Source organism: Anoplopoma fimbria, chromosome 8, assembly GCF_027596085.1.
Source record: "Anoplopoma fimbria isolate UVic2021 breed Golden Eagle Sablefish chromosome 8, Afim_UVic_2022, whole genome shotgun sequence".
In the NCBI taxonomy this organism is placed as follows: domain Eukaryota; kingdom Metazoa; phylum Chordata; class Actinopteri; order Perciformes; family Anoplopomatidae; genus Anoplopoma; species Anoplopoma fimbria.
This window is the reverse complement of record NC_072456.1, coordinates 10,475,044-10,499,667: the sequence shown is the minus strand read 5'-3', so window position 1 is coordinate 10,499,667 and position 24,624 is coordinate 10,475,044. Positions and strand designations below refer to the sequence as shown.

General features: G+C 39.1%; 1 protein-coding gene across 1 annotated transcript in view; it reads right to left on the bottom strand.

Annotated features, from left to right (window-relative positions):
• The window catches only part of LOC129094605 (collagen alpha-1(XXIV) chain), an 85,407-nt gene that overhangs the window by 17,804 nt on the left and 42,979 nt on the right, over positions 1 to 24,624 (bottom strand). The window contains exons 15-38 of the mRNA XM_054602847.1: positions 23,544 to 23,597; positions 23,155 to 23,199; positions 22,681 to 22,734; positions 22,224 to 22,277; positions 21,424 to 21,477; positions 19,938 to 19,991; positions 19,804 to 19,857; positions 18,833 to 18,877; positions 18,571 to 18,624; positions 17,484 to 17,528; positions 14,270 to 14,323; positions 13,113 to 13,166; positions 11,161 to 11,214; positions 10,480 to 10,533; positions 8,146 to 8,199; positions 7,848 to 7,892; positions 6,631 to 6,675; positions 4,313 to 4,366; positions 3,584 to 3,637; positions 3,398 to 3,451; positions 3,050 to 3,103; positions 1,501 to 1,554; positions 945 to 1,052; positions 50 to 103 (exon numbers count right to left, since the gene is read on the bottom strand). Of these exons, the coding sequence (XP_054458822.1) occupies positions 50 to 103; positions 945 to 1,052; positions 1,501 to 1,554; positions 3,050 to 3,103; positions 3,398 to 3,451; positions 3,584 to 3,637; positions 4,313 to 4,366; positions 6,631 to 6,675; positions 7,848 to 7,892; positions 8,146 to 8,199; positions 10,480 to 10,533; positions 11,161 to 11,214; positions 13,113 to 13,166; positions 14,270 to 14,323; positions 17,484 to 17,528; positions 18,571 to 18,624; positions 18,833 to 18,877; positions 19,804 to 19,857; positions 19,938 to 19,991; positions 21,424 to 21,477; positions 22,224 to 22,277; positions 22,681 to 22,734; positions 23,155 to 23,199; positions 23,544 to 23,597 (1,305 nt within the window). The remainder of the gene's footprint in view (positions 1 to 49; positions 104 to 944; positions 1,053 to 1,500; positions 1,555 to 3,049; positions 3,104 to 3,397; positions 3,452 to 3,583; positions 3,638 to 4,312; positions 4,367 to 6,630; positions 6,676 to 7,847; positions 7,893 to 8,145; positions 8,200 to 10,479; positions 10,534 to 11,160; positions 11,215 to 13,112; positions 13,167 to 14,269; positions 14,324 to 17,483; positions 17,529 to 18,570; positions 18,625 to 18,832; positions 18,878 to 19,803; positions 19,858 to 19,937; positions 19,992 to 21,423; positions 21,478 to 22,223; positions 22,278 to 22,680; positions 22,735 to 23,154; positions 23,200 to 23,543; positions 23,598 to 24,624) is intronic.

Genomic DNA, 24,624 nt, shown 5'->3' with positions numbered 1-24,624 from the left:
ACTGAGAAACATAATGTAGAGGAAAAGTGGCTTTGGACAAGGTCCTTACCTTCTTTCCGTGCCGTCCTCTGGTCCCTGGTGGCCCTAGTTTTCCTTCAGGCCCCTGTAGGAGACACATGAAATGATTACCACAGACATTAAACAAGTGTTCAATATTCAGAGGCATTGATAACTGCACCTGATGACTTATAAACACCAACCTTCAGATTCTGATAATACAGCCTTTTTTTCCAGACATTATGAGTAGGCAATTTTCTGTGCAGAAGCTAATTGCTTGTAGTCAACAATGCCATTTAAAACGTTTACCAGCTTATCAGCTTACATGTTTGTTTTCATAGTCTCCTCACACAGCTATGTATGTGTGCCCTGGAGGTGTCTTCCTTTCTGACACCTTTGACCTTCCCGCCCCTAAACACCGTTAGATAAATCTGGATTTCACAACAAACATGCAATTTGACTGAGGAGACTTTGACTGACATAAATCATGAAGTGCTAAACAACCACAATCTATAACATTGGAACTTTAACTCCCCCAGTAGCAAGAGGCTTTGTTGTAGAGAAGGCTGACCCCTACTGGGACACAAGAGCATTATTTGGTTCAGAGCACTTTTGTAATCTGCTCAGTCAGTTTAAAATACTAAGGGCATGTTTTATTTTGCCATGTCTCATCAGCTGTATGCTTATGAGCCATCAATCTCTTGTTGGCTCTCATGTAGATAACTACACTAACAAAAAAACTGAGGGAAATATTTTGCATCTAACAGAGCTTCTATTCAGATCTAGTTTTTACTTTAGCTGCATGCAAGTGTATCTTTTCTCAGGTCAATCAGAATGGCAATACAGGCAGCAATTTCTGTTACAGTAAATTTGTATTTTAGTATAATGAAAGGTTGTTTTATTGAAATTGTTGTAACTGGCAGTTTGGAAACCTAACATAAACTTACACGAAAGCCCTGTTTCCCAGGCCCCCCAGGTATTCCTAGGGGCCCAGGGTCCCCTTCTATTCCTTTGTCCCCGGGCTCTCCGATTGGCCCAGGCTCACCAGGCTCACCCTGACAGTGTGATAGACACAGAGAAAGAGGAAGACATCAAGCAAAACAGAGTGAAAGACAGTTCAGTTATCATTTAGTAAGATTCATATTACCAACAGGGTCAGGACAATAGGTCAGACAACCCCCCAAAAAGGCTTTATTGGAATAGTTTTTATTTCATTTCTTTAATCAGACTTTATAACCCATTGAAATCTAGTGTGAAATTGGGTGGATTGTTGTTCTTACTGTATTGTGGTAATATTCAGTGTATAACTTGAATTACATTTTAATAATCCTCAATTAATCTCTTTGGTGACCTAAAGCAAGCAGAGTATACTGAAACCACACATTATTGTTGTCATATTGAGAACCCTGATAGAAACAAATCCATAACCCAATTCGGCTACAGGCTTTCTTTTGTGAGAAAGGAGTGAAGTTAATTTAACAAAGACTGTCTTGTTATTTTTACCTTGCCTCCATCTTTTCCTTGAGGGCCATCTTCACCAGAGGGACCAGGAAGACCCTACAAACACACCACCATTAAGAACAAAGCCTCTTCAGTTTTGTAAAAAGTGACATATCAACTGTGAGAACTGTGAAATTGTTTTTGTCTCTGTGAAGGCAGATAACTCTGGTTCTGTGCGTCGATGTTTGGAAGGCATAATGCCAATAAAACATGTAAAAGATAGGTTTAAAACAAAGGAAGAGCGACGGCTAGTTAAAGTTTTCAATTGTATTTTAAAGATGTTCATAGAGTTTACATCTCTTAAGACCTTGGGTAAGAATTAGTTTTGGTGAATAGTTAAAAAAGGCTGAGCTGTCCATTTTTTGTGTTATAGTTTGTATTTTAAACAAACAGCAGCAGAGGATTTAAGAGGCCGTGGAGGATTATACATTGGGAGAAAGTGCATGTTCGCTTAAAATGGGGTGATATGCTCCCTCACTCTGGAAAGAGCTGTTGCTGTGGTTGTTATTAGCCTCTCAAATCCTGGGTCAATTTAAGTAAAACTATATGCACAGCTAGATATCACTAATGTTCATTTATTTTATATATATATAAGTGGGTAAACGACCTCATTATAAATGTAAAGAGTGCACAACTTTTGGACATGCAGAGAGGTGGCCATGATCTAGCCAGTGGGTCAAATGCAAGAACATGCACTAAAAGCGTGCACAGCCGACCCAGCTTTGTCAAAAAAGCACAGAGAAGCTTGGATAACAACACAGCAGCATCATTCTCTGCTCAGGTAGACATCACCCCTCTATATCTTTTCATAGCAAACTTATTTGCTGCTATATTAATGCTAAGAATGTTGTATATTGCTGCTTTAACACCAGGATGGAAAGCCAAGTCTTTCACTGCCCTCTCTGGTTGAATGTTTCAAGGCAGTTTCACTTCTGACTACAGCCAGCATCACACGGAACAGTGATGCCATGGTGCCCAAAGGAACACCTGTGTATCACTGCATCAAGGAGAGGAGGTAAACCGCAGGAGGTCACAAAAACAAGATTTTAAGGGGGTGTTAAGTTACTCTTTTAGTTCTATGACACAAAAAGAGACACATATAGACACAATAGAAAAATATATATATCCCCACTGTAATCACAATTTCAATGGTATCGTTTGTATTTAGGAGAGAAAAGATTTATTTTATCAAACCAACTGTAGACAGTTGGACAAGAAAAGAGAATTCTTATGGACCAAATGGAGAGTTTCTTAGACATCTTATTTCTTAAATCTTCCTTCATCAAGTAAGCTGAAGTAAGTAAAAAATGCAATGTTGGTTGAATCACAGCGGGTATGAGTAACCTTGTTAAATAATGTTGATTAAAATGATGTGGACAGAACAGTAAGATGAGACTCAGGCAGCGCTATTTATATAGTCCATTGTTCTGCTATCCTCGGGTCGGGGGATTAGAAATCGTCATCAAAATGAGGTGGAGAAAATATACGACCGGGTTAGATTTACCCAAACACCAGGAAGGAAGGGATTAGTGGGATGTTTACAGTTACTCACTCTCGTTCCCTCCTGTCCCTGCTCCCCTTCAGCTCCTGGAGGCCCAATCTCACCCTGTAGAGACAAGAAAACAAACCAAGGGGCTGTCTTGAGGTCAAAAGACACTCATATGTGCATGCACACTACCAGACTTAAACCAACCACTGATGCTTGAAGCTGAGGGCAATGTTAGACTTGACAATGAGCTGTTGTTACACCCAAGGTTTCAGTTATGTAAAATTGACCGAGCAAGGTCACAGCGTCACATTGCTGGAGGGTGGTAGGGACTGAAGACCCACATGACAAATTATTTCTAAGATACAGGGTTGGAAGGAGCGGTTGCAAAAAACATGACAAGGTCGTACTGACTTTTGACCCCGCCTCTCCGATGGCACCCAGTTCCCCCTCAGCACCAGGCCCACCCTAAAAAGATGAGAAACAGAGGGAATGAGTCATGTTTTATTTGTACTGTATACATAGAAATTTCAACTATAAAACCCCCAAAACCTTTAACGAAAAATGTATAAATGGTAACAATTTTTTAATAAAAAGTACTTCGGGTCCTTGCTCTCCATCAGGTCCAGGCTCTCCAGAAGGTCCTTTGGGTCCCTGCAAGAAAATGAACCAGCATTAGACGCCTTAAGCAGCCTAAGCAGTTATATTATACAATAATAACATTATTGGACTAGCTAGATACATTGAATCGGGTAATAGAACCCCAGTACAACATAATATACAAGTCTAGCATATAATGGCAACAGAAAAACATACAGTTGAATGTTTAAGCCTGTAGAGTGGGAAAGCTGAGAACTGAGAGTGCCTGGAGTAGAGCAGCCAAGGGCAAGATGAGACCAATAACATAAACCATGCCTTTAGTGTTATTGGAACGTCCAACCCTAATAAATATTTGCATCAGATGTTTTGACATTCTCTATGTTCCTGAAGGGTTGGCTGATTTCCAGGAATATCAAGAACTTGAAGACTTATCCAAGATGGAAAGCACAAGGTGTAGTGCTTAAAGGTGTGCGGAACGTAGAGAGAGAAAGCAATTAACAAAGTCCGATCTAAATAACCCTCTCAAAGAGTTCAATTTCTCTTGATTAGCAACATCAGAGAGGTGTTGATGAGATCATTTTGACCCTGATCGACTCTTTCTCCTGAAGCTTTTGCAAGAATAAAGTTTTATTATAGATTCCACACAAGTCGGTTTTCACAATTTAGCATTATTCTGCAGTTTCCTGAAACAATAAAATCAATTAAACAATTGGAAGACAGTATACTTACTGGTTCACCGTGGGGTCCCCTCTCCCCGACGCTGCCTGGAATACCTGGTTTACCCTGGAAACACACAAACCACGAGCCAAGTAGGGTTTCAATCATTCATTTGTTTAATGACAGAAAAGAAGCAAGAGAAAACGTGGCTTTGGCACGGGTCCTCTTCTCATCATTATCAATCATAACGTAACCACAAACATGATAACAGACTCTAAGATTTCAGTGCTGCATAATGCCTCGAGACATGACACAGGAACTCTTTGATGCAGTACAAAATGATAGGCTTTTGTGCAATGTCAGATGTTTTTGGAGTCCAAACATTGTGTTACCAAGTTTAGACAAGACACCCTAATTTGAAACAGTGTTCAGTCCAGCATCGACAGTGGACGCCAATACCTTTGCGTGTGAGTGATAGCTGGCTGTCCCAAGCACTGACATTAATGTTACATAATTTGATGAGATAGCAATGGATTTAGTAGCAACTGTTACAGCCGTAGAATAAATTGATTAACAAACGCTACAGTGAAACATTACAATCTAACTCATGACAATTGACAATCAAAACACTTTCTATTCACTGAGTCGATATGACTCAAAATAAAAAAATATATACTAAGAGTGAATCTGAATCAATAAAAAAAAGGCAAAAATAAAAGAGCAGGATAAACATTAAAATATTCTCACAGCTCACATATTACGTAAATAGCCAGCAAGAATAATTGTCAAAAGAGTAATTTAAGGTAAACAAAAATATTTATGTTAACTGCAGTTTAATACAGTGCTTTGTTACAACAACCACGATCACAATCACTGATAACTACATTGACTACAAAATTGAATTCAGCACTGGATTTAATGGACTCGGAAGTCACAGATGACGCATCATTTTGGGACAAAATTATTTTTAACCAAAGAGCACAGAAAGTGTGAGGAATTAAACATATGAGATTTTGATGGACATTTTTATCAAACACAAGATGGCGCTATAAGTCCAGAGGTGGAGAATGGAAACGCTGACCCCCCTCTATTGATACAATATGTTTGCCAAAGCAGAGAGGTCATTGATTGTGGGCAAGTTGTGAGGAGGGGTGGATCTTAATTTGACGTCAAGCAGCATGTGCTTAGGACGACAGGTCACAACTAGCCACAACTGTGTGTGGTTGTCAAGATGGCTAATCTAAGAGTGAGAGCACACGCCCTGCCTGTGTGTATTTGTATGCATGTTAAGAGTAATTAGAAACAACCCTTACAATGTCAAATGTTAAGCCAACACATGATAAGAGAAAGTGGGGATGCAGGTGCAGATGCTTTTCTCTGGATGTAGTGGATGAAAAAAACATACTGTGAATAAATTGATCATCCTTTGACTATTAGACAGCCCTCTTGGATCAGCTTTTTAATTTGTTTTTGATTGTTTTTTGTTTGCATGTTTCTACCATCTGTGGAACATCAGCTATTTCATCCTTCCGTAGTTCAAAAGCATATAAAAAGTACCATCCATCATTTTTTGATGGTAAAAATTGAATTAAATATAAAAAGAGTCTGCAGGCAAAATGGCTGTTTCAAAGCTGCCAAAAGTCTGTCTGTTGTGTTGTACTATAACAAGACACTATAGTCAATGTGTGTCCTCTGGGGTTGTTAAAGTCCCATCCATAGTGAAGCCTGACCATTCAATCAGCTGGCTGATATCACGGAGCATTATTAGCTGGATATATTGGTATTGTCAAACATGTCAGTGCATAGGTAAAAATAAACGTTTGTGGGTATTTAGAAACAGTTTCACCAATACATAATTTGTCCACCAGAGAGCACTGACAAGTTTATTTTTCAACTGTACAATGTCCTCTGCTCCATACTGTACATACCTTGGTCACAATTCTTGCAATAAAAAACATAAAACAATTGTTCAATATGAATGGCTCGTAAACTCTAAGCATTGTGAACAGTGTTAAAATCCCACTCATTATTTCTTAAATTCAGAGGCAGGAAATGCAGCCAAGTTACAGTTATGTTTGTATGATGTATAATAACCTCACACCAACACACACCAGTTTAATAGGGGGAAAAGATGCTCATTTGTTTTAATTCCTCTTGGAAAAACTGCTCTGCACCTTCTTTAATTATGACAACTTCCTTTTCAGAGACTTTAAAGGTAAACACTTAAAGTTATAATTACATATATTAAAGGTGAGAAGAGGAGGTGGAAATGTTTTACAACATCCTGGTGTCCGCTGTAGTCATAGTGATGCTTTATGCTAAAGTGAAGAGGATAATTAAAGCTCTGGCAGAGACAATCAGCAGTCAGCATTCAGTTAAACATTACTTACATTCTTCCCTGGAGGGCCTCTCGCTCCTGGACTGCCAGCCTTGCCCTTCAGAGGAGAAATCATTATTTGAATGACTAACATGCAGTTTAAATCAACCCAACTGATTTCAATCTATTTTGAGAAAGATACTGGCAACATACTAGTCTCCCATGTCTGCAAAAGCACCACTTCAAATGATGTGTTTATCTGACATTTGCTCATTAGTTTCTAGGAAGTAAGTCATTCAGAATGACAAAAGCGTAAAAAATGACCAATCGACTAAGAAGATCTTTGTGTGTTTAGTAAATCTGTCCAGAAGCATTTGAATGATTCACCAACACAAAAGCACTTATAATATTTCTATATGTTATGGCTCTGGCATTGACTTATTCTGAGGAAACACATTTGCAGTGAATTGCTTTGCTAAGAGTGAATCCATAACAGTTTTAGAGATTTTGTTTCAGTTGATTTAGCTGAAAAAGTTGCCACCCAAAATAAACCATTGTACATAATGTTTTGTTTAGAGTACAGTACTATTGAGCCATTTATTAGGATAATTTAGCAAAATTAGGTTCAGTATTAGTACTTACATCAGTGACAACGGTCATTTCAAATATATTTTTCTATCAACTATTCTCAACCTAAATGAACAGCACCTTAAAAGGCATCACATTCAAGCACATAAAATAAATACAAAGTGTATGTCCATTCTGCTACTCCTCAGCAGATATAGCTCAGGCTTTGTCTCTAAAAGCTTGCAGCAGCACGTAATAACTGCATTTAGGAATAACCTGATACAGAGGTGGAAGGACAAAGGCCCACTCTGCAAATAAAAACTGATTAAAGTCTCAGCACGCTTTTACTAGATCTGTTAATGTCTTTTCCATGAGGTGGGTGTGCATCTTAAAAAGATATGTACATGTTAACCTAGAGGCTTCAGGATGATGCCTTTTTATGACAATTATTATTCTTGGCTTTAGATGAATGTGAGTAAATATAAATCTGCCTTCTCATTTCTTAAGAGCCTGAAGGCTTCATCTGGAAATTTGTTACACATAAAACATGTTCAGCACCATAACCATTCCGCAGGTACCCTACAAGTATTTGTAATACTTCAGTGTATAAACTTTGGAGCATGGTATTTAATGTAAGTTGCTATAGTCTTTTCTCTGACATAAGCTAGTATAAGACGAAAAAGACAAAAATAAAGCCTGCATATTTATATAAAGACTACTTACTATGAATCCTGGCTCTCCTTTTTGTCCAATATCACCCCTTTCACCCTGCAAAGGAAAAGGTATTACACATTGTGGAACAATTCGGATGGACTAAAGAAATAAAATCATCCATAATATGTGGCAATTTGTGATATCACAATTTCACAGAAGCAGTGTTCCCAAGTTGAGCAAATAATATCAGCTGTAAAACTATTTCTAATATACATGAGGATGAGCAAATTTCTTGCAAAAGTATTTCATTCATCCAATCTTCACATGCAGATGGTGATTTTTCATACAGGGTGGTGTGTATGTTTACCTTGGTGCCCTCAGGACCTGTTTCTCCCAGTGGGCCATCTGGACCCTGGGGCCCCTATGCGAAAGCAACATGAGACACACCTTTCATCACTCAAAGAAGAATGAGCAGTACAGTCATAAGACTTCAAAGCATCATATGGAAGTTGATATATATACAGATAGCTCTGAAATAGCACCATTAGTCTGTATTCTGTATCTTCTCCACTCCCACAAACATTCCAGTGGTTTCCCAGCACTGTAGCACCACCACACAGGTGAGTGACAGATAACAATCTGTAAATACCCAAGACCCTCCCCTTTTCTCTTCTGTCCCCTCTTTCAGGACTTTTCCACTTCCAGCCTATCTGTTGGGTCCATCTCGACTCCCCTCGTTTATATCTCTTCCTTTGATGGTTCTCTATCAGTTCCTATTTTCTCTGAGCCTCTGGCTTTTAATTAGACTCTCATAGCTCTCAGGTCAATCTGCTCCCTTTAAGCTTCCAGGCAGACAAACATGTCTTTATCTTTCTCTCTCTTTGTTCCTTAATAGTTCATCTCTATCTTCAATCTTGGTTTAAAGGTCATTGAGGCAATCATTTCTGCCAAGTGACCAATGCTACTGTAATTTGTGGTCTATCCTTGTCAGTGTTTCACTGATTCTTCTCAAATAGCCAACTGTAAGAAGTTAAGAAATTAGTTTATTAAAAACAGCTTCTGGTCATAGGTTGTGATAAATTCATTACCATCTTTAACATGTATTCTTTAGTTAGTCTGACTAGTAAGCAGACACATTTTTACAACAAATAATGTTTGCATACAGAATAACTAGTTTGAAACATTTAGCTGCAGAGAGCAAGCCAATTCACCAACTGCTTATCCAGAAGTTCTGAAACAAATTATTGCACAAGAGTTTATCTACAGCAACATTTCTGGAGCAGGTGAGGTGCATTTCACTGTCAGTGATCCTTAAAATGTGGAAGAGGAATCAGAGATAGATAGCTTAGATAAGACGGAAGCAACTCATAATTCAGATGAGGCCGTAACTGTTTTCCCACGACCACAAAAACTTTTAGTGCAGGTTTGTGCCAACTAGGGCAGGTGCACACCAAATAATTCAGCTCCAGGGTATGACTTGTTCTTTTAGAGTTCAGAGGCCCGTGATAAATGATAAGAATGAGCGATAAGCTGTGGAGCAGTAAAATTTCACTTATCCAGATGGATCATATGCCTTGACAATGGAGACGAACCACAGATGAGGAGGTGGGGGCTGAGGATAACTATATCTTAGCTCAGCCAGACAGGAAATGCAACCACAGACTGACACGTGTACGAAATACAGTAAACAACACAAGCTGTGGCATGTTAAGTACTGCCACATGTTTTGCTTGGCAAAATGGAAGTGAATTTTGGATAAGTGATGAAGTTTGGGAATTAGTTTGGTATTAGGTAGAACTACATTGGCTTGTTAATGAACCTCTTTTATTTTCTTGCATTAGCTTTAGTGATGTAGGATTGTTAGGCAAACTATAAGATCCGTGAGAAGATAACAGTTCATCTAAAATAATGTAGTGAAAATAAATATTCATAGCTGTATGTACACTGCACTATTTAGGAACTACAGTGTATGTATATAGTATATACTGTTAGAGAGTTTAATATTATATTGTATTGGTCAATACAAACTTGGATTGAGCATTTGCATCCCAGAAAGTAAAGCAAACTCTATATTGTTTTTGCTGCTGTTGTTCACCTGTTCTGTTTTGTTTTTTATACATTTTAACATATAAAAGATACATTCTATACCATGGAGGTCCAAACTGTTCATGTGCACAAGCACCAACAAATATTATTGTGATTTGAAGACCCAGCAAGTCGTCCAAAGATAACAATTTTAGTTAAATATCATCGTTTGAGCTGCTCTTGAATACAAACTATTTAATTTTGTTTTTTAAGTTAACACACACAAACTGTGATATAGTCGCTATGAGTTGTATCTTATTGAAGATGATCTCTACCTCCTTACCTGAAGGTGTCATTCACCTCTCAGCCACACGATGTCTCACCAGTATTACAACACCAAATCCGTTTGACATTACAGTAATGTCTTTCAACACGAGACTGATGGGGCTTATGGGACTGTTATAAATTAACCTATAAAGAAGCTCAAGCCAAGCGACAAACACATGTCTTAAATTGCTTTAACCTTTGGTTTGTAGAAATTAAGTTGCGATGCAAAAGAGACAGCCAAGGGTCTGATAATTGAAGTTTCCATGTGTTGTTGAATTAAGGTAGGCTCACATACATATTACACAAAGGAGTAGTACAACTAATGCCCAAAGGTGAATGTTGCTCTTACCCTCCTGCCCTTTGGCCCAGCAATGCCTGGACTACCCCTCTGGCCCTGTGGACCCTGTGAGAAAAAACAAGACACATGTTGGATCGGAGAGGTTATAAAGATTGGGAAATCGTAGTAATTTAGGAAGGTTAGACAAACCATAAAATACAGTGTGAATATTTACACAAAGTCAATAGGACAAAACGACTCAGTGTGTCTTTTAGCCAATATCAACACTAGTCATAATTGATGCATTATGAAGGCTCCAGCAGAACTACAGAACAATCTGCCAGTTAAGACATACTGTTTACACAGGTCTAAACTAAATTGTGGGAAACAGGGAAACTGATATATCAAATCGCCCTCCTACATTTTATGTATTTACAAAAAACAAGAGTACTTTCCTCCAACTCAGTTTAAGTGTCCAAGTTTATCTTTTGTTAAGGCATTTATAATCTCGTGCCAAGAAACTGAGAACAGAAGATGAGAGTCAATGCTTCCAAACCAAAAGTAGTTTATATCTGGTGGAATACTCAATTTCTAAAATATTTGAAAGCTGCAGCCCTAGTGCAAGGAGTAAAAAAGTTGATATTTTTACTAATACAATAATTTATTATAATATAATGGATTTATGAGCGATCATCCCTATGCAAACAATCCCTGAAAGGTATATCACAGTGTAAACTAGGGTAGGACACTTACTGTTGCACCTTGCAGGCCGATGTCCCCTGGACTTCCTGGCAACCCTGGATAGCCCTTCCACCAAAACAGAAATAACACACATTACAGAATGGTAGACAAGAAACCATGTCACTGTTTAATGGCATAGAGGTTACCATTATCGACATTATTCAAACTATGCTGCATTAGTGCTTCAACAACGACTTGTTGGTGTGCAGCAAAAGTTGATACATCTGTAACATCTGTGGATAGGGACTGTTATGAAGAACTACATTACATATTACGTTGTCTTAGAATATGCTCAAGACCCACTGGAAAAAGAGGGGCAGCTGGGTCTGTGGTTCTCATCAAACACATCCCATCACCCAGTCTCATTTTGTTATAGCCATTCAGGAATAATACCACAATATCAAACAAAGTCAGTAAAGACTGGAAATGCTAATCCATGCAAATTGCATTTAAACAGAACTTTAGGAAAAAATCATTGTAATCTGTGGTGATAAACACCAAAAGTCAAACTGCCACTCCCTCACTAATGTAGCTTCATTTTAGCACAAACTGGTTCACACAAATTACCATAACTCCTTACATAGCTCTTTTTCTCTCTTTCAGTCAGACATGCACACACATTAGCAGTGATTCAATCATCTAACTATTCAGCCAGGCAGCCATCAAATTAGTCATCCTCCTTTCCAGCCAGGCAATCAGTCAGGCTGCTAGCCAGCTAGGTCAGGACTGGGGCCCCAAGTTGGAGACATTGAGTTAATCCGAGATCCCAGGACAGCGAGGGGTGCAGAACAACCTCTCTTATACAGCAGTCAAATAATATAATAATAATAATAATCATTAAAACATGTCCCACAGTAGTGTGTGGGTTAATGTTGTGACATTTACCTGCTATTAACCTCCAAATTAACAAACATTTATCTAAACCAACTTCAACCTAATGTACACATTTAGGGGGGGACAAATAGTTACAATGAGTAACTATTTTTGTGCAATATTGTCTGTAGCAATGTTAATGATGACGACCAGCAAGATATTTTGTCAGTCTTTACTGACATTTACATAGGTTTGTGTAGGGATCAGTTTGTTGAGTTCTTTGTTAGTATTGAAGAGTTGGTGTAGTCCCTAAAAATGTTATACCTTCAATAAGACACAAGAGTACTCACTCTGGCATTTGAAACAGCTTTAAGATTGGACAAATGTGTTTTTCCTGTTCCACCTGCCGTTAAAAATCTCCAACTCCAAATCACAACACCAGCATTTGTCATTCTGTCAAAGATTAGACAAAACTGTATGCCACTAAGGCCCCTTACTGTAACAATGAGGTACAAACTGGGAGTGAGTGATACTGACCCGCCTCTTATTCAGACTGATAAACGAATGGCATTGTTTCATTAGTACGATCTATCACAGGTCTCATTCAAGCAACAGTGAATTGACCAAGAATTTTAGCACCGCAAAGAGACATCACAGACAGAGAATACCAAAAGGTCTTTCAACATATCCAAATACAGTGTCTGTAAGCACTGGATCTGGTCTACCAGACCAGATTAAGTGATCCAAAAGTCACCGAAATGAAAGCTGTTTTTTTTCATACCTATTTTAAGCATTACTATGGGAAAAACAATTAGACACAGCTGAATTGTAAAGAGTTGTATCTGCAAAAGTAGCAACATTGAGCAGGTTGAAAACGTTAAGGCCATGTGAGTCTGCTTTCTTTTCCATGAGATCAACATTGTAGCTTCCAAACATGTGTCAAAGATTACAGCCACAATTTTTCAGTGGTTCAGCTTTATATTGATCATCCTTAGATATTAGTTAACCGAACAATGTATGGAAGCTTGGGTAGGCTGTTATAGCTTTGCTGATGGAAATCCTTTTTCAATACATACACTATGGCTCTTGGGTTTACCACCTCTCAGACAAGAAGCAGAGCTCTGCAGTACATCCTGTGTGACTGCACTTACCCTTGGCCCCTTCTCCCCGACTGGACCTGTTGGACCCGCTGGTCCTCGGTCGCCCTAGGGAAAAAAAAACAGAAAAAGAGCTGATCATTAAACTTTGACCTGAAAGCTTAACACAAGAAAAACTCAAAATAGCCCCACTAACACTTTTCCTAATAAAAAGCCATGAGACTGGCGAGCAGCTACTCAAATGAAGGTTAGATTGATAGCTGGTTAGCTGAAGTTTAAAGCCAGCAGGTACTTTGAAACCCAGTTGGTGGCACATTGCGTTAAAAGCAAAGGTAACCCCAGGTGAGCAGTAAAGCTGCCTAGGTCTCCACTCTAACAGCCTCCGTCACTTGTGTCAGTGATGCTTTAATCCTCCTTGAACTGACGATGCAAGTGCACTTCTATTAGACGGTGAGAAAAGTATTTTTAAGGCTCTCTATTGGAAAGAAAAGTCTAATCCATAGATTGGTATTATACAGTATACAATGTGAAAGGAATTTGTGGGCTGTCAGGGTATGGCTGGTGCTGACAGATTGAACCAGGGAGGGGGTGGAGGACAAGCAAGGGTCTGACAAGCAGACGGCTTCCTATCACCAGAACATGTTCTGACACACAGGGGGCTTCTAAATAGGAAGGAAGGGGGAACAGGGGAGGTTGAGATATAGACAGGAACAATGAAAAAAATAAGGGTGTTTTTTGGAGGGACTGTCAATAATCACTAAACAGACTTCTTTTAAATAATTTAACTTGAGCAGGAAGACTGCTGAGCCAACATGGATAAAGCCTGAGGGCCTCTCTAGATTGCAACATGAGTATTTTAACAAGACTATAACGGCTGTGGGGTGCTATTCTTTTTTCATATATTTTATGACTGCATATGCAGTAGTATATACTGATTATATGTCATCGCAGCAAACCAATCAATAACATTAACCTTGAAATTGCTTGCTTCTGCAGGGGGTGGATGGGTGATGGCCATTAATGGTGACATGGCTTTATTGTTATTGATGTGGATGTGAGAGTGTTGAGTATTTATCAAAGCATGGTTCCTGGCCCCTCTGGGGCCAAAAGCCTTTGCTGCTTAACACAGCCCAAATTACAGGGGTCTGCCACTGACAACCAACAAGCTAATGCTGACTGACAGCCTAATGACAGAAAAACACACTCCTTACCTTTTCACCAGGAACTCCCACAACCCCAGCTAACCCAATGAGGCCGAGTAAACCCTGGAGGAGAGAAGAGACAAGAAGAGGAAAGGAGAGAACATCAGGAGAAAGTATGTCAGTGTGAGGGCCCAGTTCATTCATTAAATGGTTTAATTTATTTTGCAAAAAAAAACTGTAGGTTTACTGACGCTACAAAAAAAGTTACTTTTTTTAAGGAATCTTTTTATATTAAGGGGTCTTACACAGTGTAAACAAGTCAATCATTCCTTCAGTTTAAAGTAAGACAGAAAAACAAAGCAAAAGCAGATGACATATCAATAATTGCCGGTGACCATGCGTACTATATTCGATTCAAAAACTGTTTTACAATCCATGTGGAATTGCTAATAAATGATTATCCAAAAAAGATAGCTATACAAAAGGTTGCAGCATTGATATTTCTTGAAACTTTTGTGAATTGTGGAACTAAATTATGTTGTCTGGCATGGATCAAGGATAACACATCTCTTGCGCGCAATATAAATGATTGCGAATTTACGAGGGGCATGGAAGTATCATAGCACTAAAGTAAGTCAATGCAGATGGCCCTGCAAACTACCTAGTAAAGGAGTCTTCATGGGTAAAAGACCAGCTAATGTAAATATGAGACTTATCGGAGGATCTTAACCACTTCCAGATCAGTTGTCTGGGACAGGGTCTGTGGTCTGGACCAGTGCCAGCTTCTCCACTGGACAATCTGGAGCTTCAGAAGAAATGGAAGACATAAGGGGGGGCTGGGTCGACATTCAGCCAGAAAGGGCAGCTGTACAGTACTTATTTGAAATCCTGTCATTGTGTTTCAATTTTCTATGAAAGTAAAACACAAAGTAGTGTAACTTAGTGTGAAAGTAGAAAAAATATGTGTTCATGAGTGTTCAATTAACAGAGTAACATGCACTTATCACATGCCATAACAAGCCACAATAACGCAAGTACACAGCACCACAGCATGTGCACTAAAGCCACCGGGACACCACAAGCTACTAGAACATCTGAACCTTACTGAATTATAGTGTTACTGTAATATTTCATATGTGGCCTAATCCCAGACCATTGTCTCATATTTGGCCAACCACAAAAGCCAACGCGGTCAGACTGCGGCTCCCTCTGGTTGTGAGCTGCCAATTTCCATTGCTGCGCTTCCTCCTTGCAGAGTGATATATTCATATAATTAAAAGGTTACGAGATTCTACATAACTGCTCATCTTACTGGTGTCACATAATCATACAGTATATATTCTTGTTATTTACTTCTATTATTTTCTTTCCTTGTATCCCTCTGTGTGTTTAGAGAACAAACGGAAAGGCAAGAGTCAGAGAGTAAAAGACAGACAAAAAGCGAGTGCAACAAAGTGGAAGACAAGAAACAGATCACTAAGATAAACACAGTAAGATTTCGTTCCATTTGCTATTCCATAACTCAGCAAGAAAGGCTGTCAGCCTCAACGTGTTACTCATGTATCATCTCCTAAACAGTATTATCCTTTTGGATGCAAGTAAAGCAGTTGAGCCACGAATTAATAGCAGAGTGTCTGTGAAGGGATGCAGCCTGCAGGCATGGGAACGGGAGCTCTAAATTGACCTCAAATCCCTTAATTGGGAGACGAAGTGGGACAATGTGGTAGACCGTATCATTTAACAGAAGGGAATTATTTTAAAGGGGTTTCCATGTTACAGGGGCTTGATGTTGGAGCTTTTTACAATACCGTTTAAAGGCTATCTGGTTTCTCAGACCCAGATTGGGTTACAAAAGCTGTGGAATAACCATAAACTCTACAGTTAGAGAAGAAATATAGCCAGAGTTACTTATCGTTAAGAGTATTAAGGTTTTGCCTCACACATGCCTTTTTCCTGTGCACGCATGCAAGTACACACTGAGTCACTGACATGAAAATCAAAGCACAGATGTTGACATGTCAACTATATTTCTAAGCACACCTGTGGTTGACTTTGTTAATTGAGTTCTGAGACATGTTTTATTAGCTGTGGACTGGAGGTTGAGTTGAGGTTGAAACACTCCTAAATCAATCTAAATTGGATTAAATACACTAAACTGTAAAAACCTCCAGTAAAAATTTCACTTGAAACTGTTTATGGGAGGCCTCATGGTGATACAGGGGTACCCGGTAAAGTCAGACGGCCTACAGTCTCCTTGCATCAACCCTGGATTAACCTGCACTATCCAACACTAGTCTTTCTCCGTTTCTTACACATCTCATTTATTTGGAAAGTGATGTAATGGCATTCATTAGAGCCTCCATATGTTTTGTTTTTTTCTTCTGCATAGCCCCATGTCTCCTCCTTGGCTTCAAAGGCCCCTCTACTCAGTAAGTGCTTAATCCCTCTCATATGTGCACTGCAGCAACACAGTCCAACATGGCCCACTCGGTTCTCCACTATGAACAGAATGCAAATATTAACATTAAGGGGCCTCCGGGAAGGACGGACATACTTTGGATGTTCAGAGCAGTTGTGTACTTTAACAAAGTGGATACAAGCCCCAACAATTCTCTAGAGTATTAGTGCTGGGTATAAAACATTCACTGAAGCAGAGAGATATTCAAATGGAACTGGGATTTTGAATTTAATTCATACATTTAGAAATGTTTTGAGAACACTTGCAAAGCCACTTGATGGACAAAGACCAACATCTTTTTGGCACAATGTTTTCAGCTTAAGTTATTCTAGTATATGACAACATGCAAACAAAAGCATAATTCTTTGGCAAGACCAGACGTCAAAGACACTCTGGGAGGATTTGAGCCATAAACAAATGTGTAACTCAAATGAGGATCTCTGATTGGTGTTCCTTTTGTTCTACTGTGGTGGCCAATTTAATGATGAGAACACTATTTGGTGGTGTGAGAGGCTTCAAATCTCTCTAAATGTCAAAAGTGGGTCTGGAAAACAGCAAGACATCACAAAATGCTCCTGTTACTTCCTCCACAGTGGGAGGTTTAATTCACTTGCGTAAGCACTACATCATTATCTCAATGTAACATGTGCATTAATCTTTAAGCAAACTATTAAAACATTTAAGGACAGGAACACAAGCTAATAAAAGCTACAGACTCCACAATGACACTCTTAGAAAGGGATTTAATGAGAAGCTACTAATCGACAGCAGGAGGGCTGTTAATTAATGTCAGTCCTGTACATTTCAACTGCTAAAGCGACTTACTTGTGGTCCAATTTTTCCAACATTTCCCAAGTCCCCTTTCTCTCCCTGAAAGCAGAAAACATCAAACAGTGTGCCGGTTAGCTTCCTGTAATTAATGAGATCTCGGTCACAATCCTGCCCTGCTACTGGCACAGGACTCAGCATATTACAAGTGTAAAAAGGAGCACACACACAGACTGCATGTGACTCGGAATCATTTTGTGTTGCTTCTCTTTGTGGTTTGCCAATGTGTATGATGATAGGCTTGGGATAAATAATTATCTCCTAATTAAAAGCATGTTTACAACACAGTAAATCTATGCTTAGAATAAAAGGGTCACAAACATGGTGAAACTGGCACTCAGAGGCAAGCACTAGACAAAATAATAAAATCTTGAAACGCATGATACCATGATGATGGCACTGCATTTGTGGTGTGTACAAAAGCCATTTACAGCCAATAAAAAAGGGCGAGGGTCAAGTCTGAAATGCTGTGTTTTGCTGAAGTAAAAAACTGTGAACAAACTGACAGTTAAATGATATAAGTCTCAGCGTCCTCAAGATGGAGGCTGTTCTGGTAAAATACATATGGTAGATGATTCTCATTTGTTTCGAATCACAGGTCTACAACAACGTGAATGGCAGGATGACAACAAGGAGAAAAAATAGGCCCAGCAACACAAACACAAGCATTCTTTTCATTTTTCTTAATTTCTCAATGTCTAAAAGTGATGCAGGCAAAAATAATTAGGTACAATAATGTTTGTCTAAATTGTTCAACTGTAATGTGTTCATGAAAAAAGAAGGCTAATCTAAGCATGAACCGAGTGGTCTGTACCAAAATTTGTGAATCAAAGTCTTAGTCTCAGTCTCAGTTTTGGATGATGGTGGGTTTAAGGTTTACAGTGGAAAATACCTAACACATTCATTCAAGACAAAATAAATATACAAATAAAAATGCTATCAATAAAATGAAGACATTTAACATTAAGTTGATCAGAGGATACAGAGATCCTGTAACCCATTTTTGAAGTCCACAATGAAAATCAACACATTTTTGTTACCGACATTTTTGTGACATGATATATTGTTACAGATTGAGACTCACCTCTAAACCGTCTGGGCCAGGTTCGCCTATGTAGCCTTTCCTTCCAGGTCTCCCCTTTAAAAAGAGAGGCAGAGAGACAAACACACACACACGGAATGATCAAACATAGCAAAGCTTATAATGTATTACATCTTATCCCAGCTGCTTCCTGAGAGAATATCTGAACAAATTGTTTCATTCAAACCACCCGCAATAGGTTCAGTTTGTGTGCATGTTTCCCTTTGTGTGTTAGTGTATATAATGTGAATCTGAGAGTTCTTACAGTAGGGCCAGCGCCGCCAGGTGGGCCGAGAGGTCCTTCATCACCCTGCAGAAACATTGAATAGTTCATCATACACAAATATTTGCAAACATAAACACACACAAACACATGGTCACATATACATGGCAGAATCCAACAGACAAGTAAATACAGCTGGCACACCAAAACACACGAAGAAATGCACACACAGTTAAATTACCATTCCATTTATATGACTTCAAACTCTCAACTCGCAGCTGCCTCCCTCACTGTGTTCCCCCAGCTTCTGAAACCAAACCTCTGCCACCGGTTACAGCTACGGTTAGATAAATGTAATCTGTCTACCTCTTTGTACTAGTACTCAAGAACAGCGCTTGGGTGAATGTACTTTTTACATTCCACTTCTATACTTTCAGGTATCAAACAGCTCTGACTGAGGTGCTGTGACACATACCAGGGAAGCGTTTCTGTGAGAATAAATTGGCCAACTACCAGGTTTGTCTGTATCATTCAGCGCAATAGAAAAGTGTGTGTGTGTGTGTGTGTGTGTGTGTGTGTGTGTGTGTGTGTGTGTGTGTGTGTGTGTGTGTGTGTGTGTGTGTGTGTGTGTGTGTGTGTGTGTGTGTGTGTGTGTGTGTGTGTGTGTGTGTGTGTTGTACACCTTCCAAAGACTTCTGTTCCTTTTTTCCAGAGCTGGAAAAGTTTCAGCCTTGTCTTTTTAAGCACCCTATGATGAATCATGACTTCACCCAGTGGAACATGCCCGTGAGTTATGATATTAAAAAAACTCCCACCAGGATCTAAGCTTCAACTGTTTGAGATATGACCGCATACTTAATGAGAACTACTGTGTTGGTTAATCCTGCCTCAAGTTAATCTTGACTAATGATCGGATGGAAATCTCTGATGAGCCATATTTTCCGCTTTTCTGAATCAGTGAGACAAGAACTGAGCAGATGTGTGGAACTCAGCAAGATGTTGAATTGTCTCACCTGTGTTCCCTGTGGTCCTGGAGGGCCTTGGGGCCCTCTGGCACCCTGCAAACCCTGAAACACAGCCAAAAGCATGAATTAAATTGGATGAATTAACAAAATGGATGGATGGACAGAGAGAGATGCTGTTGTACCTTTGGTCCAGGTGGACCATTGGGTCCTGGTACTCCAATGTCCCCAGGAAATCCCTTGCAAAAACAGGAGGAGAGATAAATAGTTATCATTATATGTTATTATTTTACCTGTCATGATGAGTCACATGACTTATTGGTTGAGTTTGATACCACACTATACTGCATTTGAAAAGGCAGGTACGAAGTAGGCCTATTTATTAGCCTAGGTTGATGTACTACAGCAGCTCCTCTTCACAAATCACTGAAGGCATCCTGCATAAATCTGTATGCGTCTGACACAGGGTTGAAGCCTTTCTTGAGAGTGTAGGCAGGTTTTTTTGCAAACTGATGTAAAGGTAGTGATGGATAGCTACTGAGCAGAGAGAGGCTGAATACCTTCAGGCACTCCTGCCATGACACAATCACTCATTTTCAGAAAAATATACCTGTAAGCTGTGGCCTATGTGACTTATAGTTAGCTGCACTCCTGACCGCAGTTTTCCATGCTTTCCACATACGCAAGCATCAACAATGACCTCCTTGACAAAAGGTGAGGTATTCTACATCAAAAGCACATACATGTTGGAGGGAGATGCCAGAACAGGAAAAGCACAAGATTCATCGTGTTGTATATCAAGTATTGCAGCATATCTTAGAGCTAGTGCAACGGGTTGGTTGATGTCTCCATTGCCCCCACTAAAATGATGTCAGCATAAGTTAAGAGTTAATAATTTTAACACTGTATTCCAGTGTATCCAAGTTAAATTTCAATTTGTTTTTGTTTCTTAAATTTGTTAATATTATGAAATGCAGTAGAATATTGTAAAATATTTAAAGACCAAAAGTGTAAATACCAACTAGCAGCTCCCATAGGCCTAAATCATCAAACCATACAACACAATGTTAGATGGAATGGATACCTACTGGTGTGCTGTACAGAGTATAACGACTATACTGATTTACTGTTCTCGGAGTCTTAATGTTAGAAACACATTAAGAGCCATGTAAAGTAAATGGCTATGTTCAGCAAATGTCATGGCAATGACCTGGTAGAGCAATTATCACATATTTAACATACGAGAGGATTGTTTTATGTACAGGTGGCAATTGAAGGAAAGGTCATCAGATCATTGAAAGGTCGTCTAATGACCAAAATGAATGAAATCATCCTGTTCAGTTTTGTTATGTTCATTATTATTTGCCCAATAGATTTTGAGGAGTTCAAGAATAGCTTTGTTGGATCAATACACCATCAGAAAAAAAAGAGAAATGCCATCACAATATCTCGTCCAAGGTGATGACATCAAATGTGGGTTTTTTGTCCGGCCAACAGTCGAAAAATCCAATGAGAATAAACGTATGTAATGTAAGACAAGGAAAAGCAGAAAGTCTGCACATTTGAGAACCTGGAACCATCAACTTTTTATAAATAAAATACTTTTTATAAAAAAAAAACTTTTTAACAACTAAACATTTATCAAGATAGTTGCCGATATGTAAGTCCTACCTCTGGTCCTGGAGGCCCATGTGGTCCCTGTGCCCCGATCTCACCAATTTTACCCTGTTTAAAATACAGAGAACATACCTTAATTATTATTTGTTCATTCTGTCACCATTTAGTTAATTTAATCTGCTAATATTTCCTCATCATGAAATTGATAATATGTAAATAATGTGATACCACATTGTGTTCTTATAGCCATTGATATGATATAATGCATAATCACACTGATGGGTTTAGAGCAACCACAAACACCAGGCACTGGTCCGTCACAACATGATGCTGCATGTACACTTGCTATCAGGCATCAAGACTAATCTCAGGTCACTCTGTCAGTCATTAGACACTTAACCCCTACAACCCCCCAAGGAGCATCTGGGCTTGTATATACAGTAATCCACCTTGAAAAGAGAGGGAGATTGATTCACAATAATGTAGACTACTTTCTCCCCTCATTGGAACTCACTACCAGCAAGTGCACACTGAAGGTGATGTGTTTTAAATGTGACAGAGTTCATTTCATTTTACAGATAACGAAATTGGATTCCCGATGTCATTGTGATACACTGTGTTTAGTTTGGCTTTGTATATAAAAGCTGTACAAAACCTGTACAAAATGGCAAGCACACACACACACACACACACACACACACACACACACATACATATCAAATAAGAATATAGAATAAAGAATATAAATATACAAACACACATAAACACAAAAATGCACAAATTAATACACATTCAGTAATGTCTACACAGGCATCCTTGGCTGCAGAGACACATACACACTCACACTCACATACCGGTGGTCCAGGTTTCCCTTTTGGCCCAGTAGGACCAGGTGCACCCGCAACACCCTGAAAGAAACAGATATAACTCTCAAACTAGTCTTACACATCCTTTGTGTGTGTTGTTGTGTTTCATTCCATCCATTACAGTATAATTGAGTGCATGGATTGAATTGTGTGCTAGATTCCGCTATAGTCCCATTACTTCTCATAGCAGATGTTATCAAACATAATTTCTGGGATTAAGAACATTAAAAAAATGCATGAATTGTAAAAGTATTATCACGTGACATGTTTCGACAAAAAGTTGTTTCGAGTATTTTTCCCTGTGAGGTCATGATTGATGAGCATGGGAATAAACTAATCTAATGACCTTCTTTATAAATTACTGGTAACAATAGTTCCATGAACATCATTTTCAAATGTTGTGCATCTCTGTTTTACTCAAAATCTTGTGTGATAAGAGACGTACCTTATCACCTTGGTACCCCATCTCTCCAGGTTCGCCCGATATTCCTACTTCACCCTGAATTAAACAGTATCATACAGAGATATAACACAACAGCGCTCTGCCACAGTGATCACAATACGGCCATACTGTAGATTAGGAAGATATACTTGTAAATCAGGTATGTACTGTATATATAAGAACATCATAAAGCAACACTTGTAAAGTTTAAAGGCAAGTTGCTATTAAAATTCAGTTTGAATATCACAATAAACAAATGACAACACTAAAATAACCAATAAAAATAAAGGACTGATATACATTTGGAGCAATATCAATTTCTAGCATAAAGCACTACTAACATGGTCCGTCTTCTGTCACATTATTAAATTTGAGTTCATAGTGGCTGCATTATCCAAATGTTAACAGGATGTGAGCTGGGCTAATACTGACATATTACACACAGATACACTGCAATAATATAAATATTTAGATCACCTTATCACCTTTCAATCCAGGCAGGCCGGCTGGTCCTGCTGGGCCCTGCCACAGGAAGAGGAAAGAAGGCGGGGAGAATAGAAGAATCAGTCCATTAATGAGAATGAGAGGAAAGACAAAATGTTTTAAAGGAATCAGTTATTTAAATGACAGAATATGTTTTGAAGCAGGAATTTGAAATGAAGTGAAGTCAAGGAGGAGGCTGATGGGTAATACAAATTGACATTGTGGCAAATGTTTTGAAACTTATTTCTCTTTGTCTTTATATATTTCTACAGGCCAGAAATGTATATATGCTGGTACTAGATCCATGATGTGGAAAAATGGACAGTACTGTACAGTATATTTTTTGAATTTAGAGCATTTGCATTAGCCAATGTCTAACTTACATGAGGTCCCACCAAACCTGGCAGTCCTCGCAGTCCCTCAGGCCCTGGTTCCCCCTGTGGAGGGAAGAAGGTACACATTCGAATTCATGCATCACAAATACACAGAAACACAGAAACACTTCTATACTGGCTCACGGTTGTTGACACTCATATTTCACACTAAATGTTTCCGATTTCTTCTTGGCAGGGATGTTATTTTGACATGAACACTATCTACACAGAGCATTCCTTATGGGCACACCTTACAACTCAACTGAGCTTTGTTGACAGTGTATCCAGTTGTCTTGTATGGCTCTGGGCTTTGCCACTTCCAGCCCACAACATCCACTCTAATTGACCGAGGTGAGGTGAGAATGTGAGGCTGGACAGAAAAAAATACCCTTTACAAGCAGTGGTGGTTGGCTGACCACTGATGGGGTGGTTTTCACTATGACTGCTGCAACCATCTCAGTAGCAATTATGTTGCTGGCAATGAATCAATTGCAAACAACAATCTACCAGCAAACAAGGTAAAATATATACTTTGAGATTTGCCATCTTGGGTGGGGGAAGGGAGGAGGGGATATTTTACAGTCTGGAGGGGTAAATAAAAGCCCTTTGTCGGGCAGTTGATGAAAGTCATAATACACATGGACAAACAAGAATACCATGTTTGTATACTTATGTTAAAGTGAAAAAAAATAAGCAAAAAAAGCGCAAGTCAGTGGCGAGTGAGAGGACATGGATTCATTCTGTCATCAAGGACATGTGGCTTGAACTAGGAATCCATCTGCACCCTGTAAGAATGGTGTTTGATGCTACAGCTCCACTGTGGTACAGTAACAGGACGAACACAAATCAAACGCACCCTATCAAAAGAAACTTTCAACAGAAAACACATGGAGAATGTCATACTGAGAGGGGGAGGTAAGACAAGAAAAATAACTTTCCCCCAGAACTCGGGTGTCCACCAGCCCAGCTGAAGGGATCTGGTACATCAACATCCCACACTGCTTTCAAGATGTAACCTGACTGCCAGGTGGTTTGAGATCATCCAAACCATTATCTCCCAGCCACACTGAAGACAAGTGACTGAAGACTT